The sequence below is a fragment of the Schistosoma mansoni genome (genome assembly GCF_000237925.1).
Source record: "Schistosoma mansoni, WGS project CABG00000000 data, supercontig 0742, strain Puerto Rico, whole genome shotgun sequence".
Classification (NCBI taxonomy): domain Eukaryota; kingdom Metazoa; phylum Platyhelminthes; class Trematoda; order Strigeidida; family Schistosomatidae; genus Schistosoma; species Schistosoma mansoni.
The window spans coordinates 1-7,474 of NW_017386436.1; the positions used below are offsets into that span (position 1 = coordinate 1).

The following is a 7,474-nucleotide window of genomic DNA, read 5'->3' on the forward strand; positions in this document are numbered from 1 at the left end:
TGATATAAAACACATCAAATAATTTATGAATTTAATAGTTGTGATCATGAGTCAATTAAAGCTAGACTACCATGAAAAACGTAGAAGCAATGGACGGTGGCACGATTTCGTGGATTGGTTGAAGTTAGACATTAACACCGTTGGATGCCGGCTCAATGGTCTAGAGGTCAAGTGCTCGTGCGTGTGACTGATATATCCTGGGTTTTAATCTCGCGAGGCGAGATCGTGGATGCGCATTGCTGAGGAGTCCCACAATAGGATGAAATGACTGTCTAGTGCTTCCAGGTTTTCCATGGTGGTCTAGCTTTAATTGACTCGTAAATTTAACTATTAAATTACTAAATTCTCCACAAAAACCACCGTTCTGAAAATAATTTATTGTCCATTATCTCAAACATTATAAAAAGCAATTGGATTGTAAGGATTGTAAGGCCCCCAAATGCTCTGGTATGGCCGAGAGTGGGGAGAGTCCGCTCTCCCTCTCAAAATGCTCTCACATGGCCAGCGAATATATAGCCTCTACCAGGGAAGTCCTACTCACTGCCTTCTCGTGGCGGGGGTGTTGTTTACGAAAGTGAGAGGACGAAAAGCGAATGTCCGGTGCTTTAACCGGGTTGGTGGACACGGAGGGTCCACCTAGGGGAGTTGGAAAACCCTCATTCCAAACCAATGGTGCACATGGGCTCCAGTATCCTGATGGAACGAATGGCGAATGAACCTGCTGCTGGTCAACGGCTACCATGGGACTGCATCTCCTCACGATGCTCCACTGCCTTGTGGATCAGACCTTTCGTTCAAAGGCTCGGGGTGTGGCCCCCTAAGAAAACCACCTGCTTCAGTTCGGGCACCTGGGCAGTATCACAGCCCTCAAGCAAATCGGATGAGATTTGTATGGCGCATATGTATATTTAGAAAACTTTCAAGTAAATAATCTAAATCTTAATCTTTATAGTTGAGATCATGAGTCAATTGAAGCTAGACCACCATTGAAAACCTTGAAGCACTGATATAAATCTTAATCCATTATTAATGACTTATTACACGATGTTTAGAGTATAATACCTTTAAACAAATGTGACCAGAGTCCTTAAAGAACGTTCTAGTTCATTATTGAACATGTATTGGCTGATAATTAAACTTTAAGTTAAATATCTCTAGAGTCTATTGACGGAGCATGAACCAAGCGAATTTAATCATGTCAGAAGTGAGGTAGATATTACTAATAACATATGTTATAACACTAGATGACGAAAACTGCAAGCATTTATCATTGGATAAAGACTCGCTGATCTAAGAATATAGTCTTCAATGGGATGATTAAAGCTACAATATATCAGTTTCTGGAAGCATCATAAGTTTACATTATGAATTACTTCCTGGTTTTTCAAGCTAAATTTTCAAGTTCATGATTAAAACAATTGTTGAAGATTGAACAGTCTTGATGGAAAACACTTCTTATTTGAAGCGAAAGGTACTAGGTATGAGTCCCAAAGTGAACATCTGAGATGCAGGCACATCCAGCTGACGAGTCCCAAATAGGACGAAACGCGCGTCAAACTGGATTCCACTGCTAGCCACTATCCATCTTGTGCTTGTGAATTTAGGCTATATCGAGGCAATACGCACAGTATGCACATATGCCAATTAGAGACTGACCAGTTGCAGTCCTAAAAACATCAATGGGAAGATTCAAACAAATAATACTAAATGAATTTAAACTTCTTATTTTAATTACACAAAATTTTATTCAAATACAGATAAGAATAAGAATAAAACAAACATAAAATCGTTATTAGTATAGGGTTGTGGAGATTGTTGATTTTATATTGAGATCATGAACCGATCAATGTCAGGCTATAATTGAAAACCTAAAAGCACTGGATGACCATCTCGTCCTAATATAGGACTCCTCACCAGTGAGCATTCACAATCCTGCACGCGGGACTCGGTATTAGCTCAGTAGGTACAAACTGGTCATAACGACTGCACAAACCAATTCTTTTCAATTGTTTATAGAGTCAGTAACTTTTCGCCAAAGCTTGTCGAACTTAAAGTCCTTCATACGAGTGAAGCGGTAACCATCCGGATGAAGAAACCGGGGCTCTGCATACAAAAGAAATATCTTCAACCGCCACTCCTCCCCCCCCTAACCAACCTCAAGGTCAATTAATCAATAGTAATCTTAGCTATTGAATGACCTAATTTGACGACCTTTAGTAGTCAAATGTAATTTTCTCTGTTATCTTTATTATTATTATGATTACTATTGGTTAAAGATCATTATTAATCTCCTCAATACATGATTCATTTACTTCGAATTCATCCCTCCTTATTATGTCTTACTAATAATTTCTCACACAGTATAGTCTTCCACTAAACATTTGATCACATTGTAATTGCACTATTATTTCTCTCACCCTATCTGACCTATATTTATTCTGATGATGGATCTTGAAATTTTCACATAACATTTAAGTTGATTCAAGTTAACATTCTATGTGTCACATCAACATGAACAATTTTATTCTATTTTCATAGTTGAAATCATGAGTCATTTGAAGCTAGACCATCATGGAAAACCTGGAAGCACTGCTTGACGACCGTTTCGTCCCATTGAGGGACTCCTCAGCAGTGCGCATTCGCGATCCCGCACTCGCGAGATTCGAACCCACGACCTACCAGCTTCGCGCCAGAGCACTTCACCGATAGACCACTGAGCCGGCATCCAACGGTGTTAATGTCTAGCTTTAATTGACTAATGATTTCAACTATGAAAATACTGAAATCTCCACAAAACCCCTTCTGATTTATTCTATTTTGTTTGACAATCCTAAATTCACGTATTTTAACTTTAAACGATGCACTTTGCGCTTAACCGATTAAATAACATCGATAAAGTACAGTAGGATACTGAATCATTTAACATAATACCAATATCACTAACTAAACTAATTCTAAGGACTAGGACTAGATATTTGTTACTCTTCAGTGATTGATTGGCGTAAAAGTTTTTCACACTAGATTATAATGATGACAGAAGGGAATGAAAAAAATGTTCAACTTAAATAATATAAGTCTATCAACATTCACCTGGTTCTAAATATGTCCAAACACAAACGTGTCTACTTGCATCAACATCCTCCGCCAAAGGTTCTGGACGATTACTGATTAGTTTTGAATTTCCAATCAAGAAGTGAGTTACTAGAGATGATTCTGAATTGAACAATGAAGGGGCAAACCAGGATGAATAAAATTTTAGATAACTTGATGGTAATGATGATGATGAAGAGGAGGAGGAGGAAGAGGAGTGAATTTCACAATTTGAATCATTCCATGCATAACATACTAATTTACCGCCAGTCTGACTAAGCCAAACATTAGAACCACTAAATATCATTAAAAAAAGGAGAAAAAAATACAATAAAAGTCAAATAATTAATTTCAGAAAAATTTACAACAAACAAAATTAAGAAATAATAAGTAGGACTACATTGTATTTATTATAGGAATTCAATCTATTAACTAAAACAGTTGTAACCTCATGGAATAAAAAATAAATTACTATTTTGAATAGATGTTAATGTCTCAATCATATGACTGACTTCAAGAGATAGTTCCTGGAGTTCTAGTGAGAAGTAGTGACCAGTGGAGTTCAACCAGGTCTGTTGGGAGATATTAACTCAATGAAGACAATTGGTGAACGGCTGCTCAACTTCGTGGATTGGTTGGAGTTAGACATTAACACCATTGGATGCCGGCTCAGTGGTCTATCGGTTAAGTGCTCTGGTGCGAGACTGGTAGGTCTTGGCTTCGAATCTCGCGAGGCGGGATCGTGGATGCTCATTGCTGAGGAGTCCCACAATAGGACGAAACGGTCGTCCAGTGCTTCCAGGTTTTCCATGATGATCTAGCTTCAATTGACTCATTCTTTCAACGATGAAAATACTGAAATCTCCGCACAAACCTCTTCTGGTCTCAATTATTTGTTTATTAGTGCTAAAGGCTTAAAGTGAATTAATCAATGGTGGATACAGGAATTCAACTCCTCCTTTCATTATTACGCAGCTCATTTGAATGATCTCTAGAACAATAAGAGAATTTATTGCTTCAGAAGTTATAATAATTAACACAAAACGATTTTCCTACCTACTTAAAAGAGCTAAAACTTACCAAATTTCTGGAAGAATAATCCCTGAATGAACAGGTTGATCTATATTTATGAAGATAAGTCGATCAAATTTCAACATTAAACTAGAGTGAATATTAACCTTTATAATACAAATTTTTGGAAATGATAAGCATAATATAAAATGAATACATCTGTTAGATAATGTTGTTGCTGCTGCTGCTGATGATGATGATGGTGATGGTGACAACGATGAATTGTGATCTTGATCATTCATTACATGTTGATTATAATCATACATTATACAACTAAGCATCGTATTGATTCCCTGAAAAAGATTGTTATTGTCATTAGTAGTTGATGTGGGAATTCCATTCAATGTAGAACAATATTGTGACGAATGTATTTTTAAAAGGCAAATATATTTTAAAGAATGTTGGTTATTTAGTCTAAAAGAGAGACAAAAAAATAAACGACAATAGTAAGAATTTTCAAATAAAAGTAACATATAATGGATTATAATCAGAGGAGGTTTTGTGAAGAATTAGTATTTTCATAGTTGAAAACGTGAGTCAATTAAAGCTAGATCACCAAGGAAAATTTGGAAGCACTGGACGGCCGTCTCGTCCTATTGTGGGACTCCTCAGTAAAGACCAGTGGAGTTCAAACCACGTCTGTTGTGAGATAACAATTCACTGAAGACAATTGGTGAACTGTTGCTCAACTTCATGGATTGGTTGGAGTTAGACATTAACACCATCGGATGCCGGCTCAGTGGTCTATCGGTTGGGTGTTCTGACGCGAGACTTATAGGTCATGGGTTCGAATCTCACGAGATCGTGGATGCGAACTGCTGAGGAGTTCCACAATAGGACGAAACGGTCGTCCAGTGCTTCCAGGCTTTCCTTGGTGGTCTAGCTTCAATTGACTCACGCTTTCAACTAAGAACATAATGGATACTAAAAGCATTGATTAGTTTTAGAAAAGTAGTATTTTATTTTATCAGCTGATTGGTATGATGTAATTTATAATCAGAATTTAACAAGAAAAAAAATGAATTTCTTAACAGTTGAATTCATGGGTCGATATAAACTAGATCATCACAGAAAATCTGGAAGCACTGAGAGGACGTCTTTTCCTAGTGTAGGACTAATCAGCAGTACGCATACACGATCCCATACGTGGGACTAGAACCAAGAACCTTCAGTCTCAAGCATAAACGCCGAATCTCTAGATTATGGAGACGGCATCCAACACTCCTCATGTCTAAGTTTAATCAATCCATGATTTTATACAACCCTTCATTCATTGTCTGAGGTGGATAATTGTCTCACAATCAACACGGATTGGACTCCACTGGCCCCAGCTTCTCATTAGAACTGAATTAACTGAATTGACATCTAATGTCTTACATGACTAATTACTTAAGAAAAGTATTATTAAAAAGCATTTTATAACTGTTAAGTAACGACAACTGACGACATTAAAAGAAAACTAATGACTGATTCTCATAAGACATTTTTGTAGTTCTAATGAGAAGTTTTAACCAGTGGAATTCAACCGCATCGAGTGTGACCAGATACCCACCGAAGCAATTGAAATACAGTTGAGCAGTACCTTGAGTTGATTGACGTTAGTCATATACATCATTGGATTCAAGCTCAGTAGCCTAAAAATTAAGTGTTCGTGTACAGGACCGAAAGTCCTGGGTTAAATCTATTATCGACATGTGGGTGTGCACTGCTGAGGAGTCCCATACAAAGAAGGGATAGCTGGTCAGAGCTTACAATAGTTGTCTCAGTCAGTCAGTTACAACGTAGAACTTCGTGCGTACGTACATCAGTTCAAGTTGCCATACCACACTAGCACAGAGATGAAGTTGTCGATTTAAATCCCATAGTGGTAGAAATAGTAAGAGTATAAGCATTAATGTGAAAGATTAGGGTTTGAAGATGTTATTCAAGGAGTATAATACGGTGAAATAAATTTGGAAGGAGGAAAGGGATAGGGACATGAAGAATTCAGAAGATCAGAATCTGGGAGAACACAAAGAGTGGATGCACCTTCGCCATTGCAAACGATTTTCAGCTATGTCATTCAAGGTCTCTAATCATCGATTGCTACCATTTCGCAGATCCCAACCAGGTAGTCTACACCTACCAACATAACTCAGTCCACTTGTCAGTGACTTCATGGATTTATGCCATGTTTTGGTCTGGCCACCCCTAGCTTTCTTCCAACCTGCTCCTACACCATAAAACGTTGCACGTCAGGGCAGTCGGTGGTTGGGCATACGTAATACATGTCCCAGTCATCTCAACTGATGAAGTTTCACTACTTCATCAATCGATTTGACATCCTTACCTGGTGCCCGTTTCCTAACAACTGCATTACTTACTCGGTGGTCCCAGGATATACGAGCAATGCTTCGAAGACACCTACTATCGAACACTAGTAGCCTACGAATATCCTCTACTCTTATCGGCCATGTTTCACTGCCATAAAGTAGGACGGAACGAACTGCTGCACAGTAAACCCGTCCTTTGGTTGCTAGACGGATATCTCGCCTACGCCATAAATGACGCAAGTTGGCGAAAGCTAGACGAGCCTTCTGTATCCGTGCTGGGATTTCGTCACATACCAGACTATAAGGCCTGATGAGACTTCCAAGATAAGTGAAGCAGTCAACACGCTCAACTACTTCACTCCCTATCATTAGTTCAGGTGTCGATGCAACCCAATCCTGAAGTAACATTTTGCACTTCGAGGGAGAGAATCGCATCCCGAACATGCCTGCATAGTTGCTTATAGTGGTCAGAAGACTCTGCATTTTGTCAGCGTCTTCACCAAATAAAACTATGTCGTCGGCGTATTCTAAGTCAACAAGTGAGCCTCCCGGTAAAAGTTCAACTCCTGGAGATTGAAATAATGAAAGTGTAATCTTTAAAAGCATGTCTAATTTAAATCGGTTCATGATCTCAGTTAAATATATTTTAGTAATATTTATACTTACCCATAAATTCTTAATTCACCAAAGTATGTTAAACAAGTTATGAATTGAGGCGAAATATCAGAATCTTTGTATCCTTTTTCTATCTCTTCATCAACATTCATATTCAATAAACATAAATGAATTGGCCAATCGGATAATTTAATGTATAAGTTATATTGGGTTATAAAACTTTTAAAATATTGTTTTAATATATGAATTTTTGGCCAAGAAGCCAATAATAATGATGATTTTGTAGAGAAATTATCCAAAGGAATAATGATTAATAAACCTAATTTGATAGATTGTGCATCATTATTCTTCAATGTAAATGATTCATGAATAGGATTATAACCACC

General features: G+C 37.7%; 1 protein-coding gene across 1 annotated transcript; it reads right to left on the bottom strand.

The window, feature by feature from the left end:
• Positions 1-3,079: 3,079 nt before the first annotated feature.
• Smp_210010 (protein kinase) lies at positions 3,080-7,240 on the bottom strand (the record flags this gene model as incomplete). Its single annotated transcript, XM_018794820.1, has 2 exons — positions 3,080-3,386; positions 7,140-7,240. The coding sequence occupies 2 exons, from the start codon at positions 7,238-7,240 to the stop codon at positions 3,080-3,082; spliced, it is 408 nt and encodes a 135-aa protein (XP_018644784.1).
• Positions 7,241-7,474: the final 234 nt, after the last annotated feature.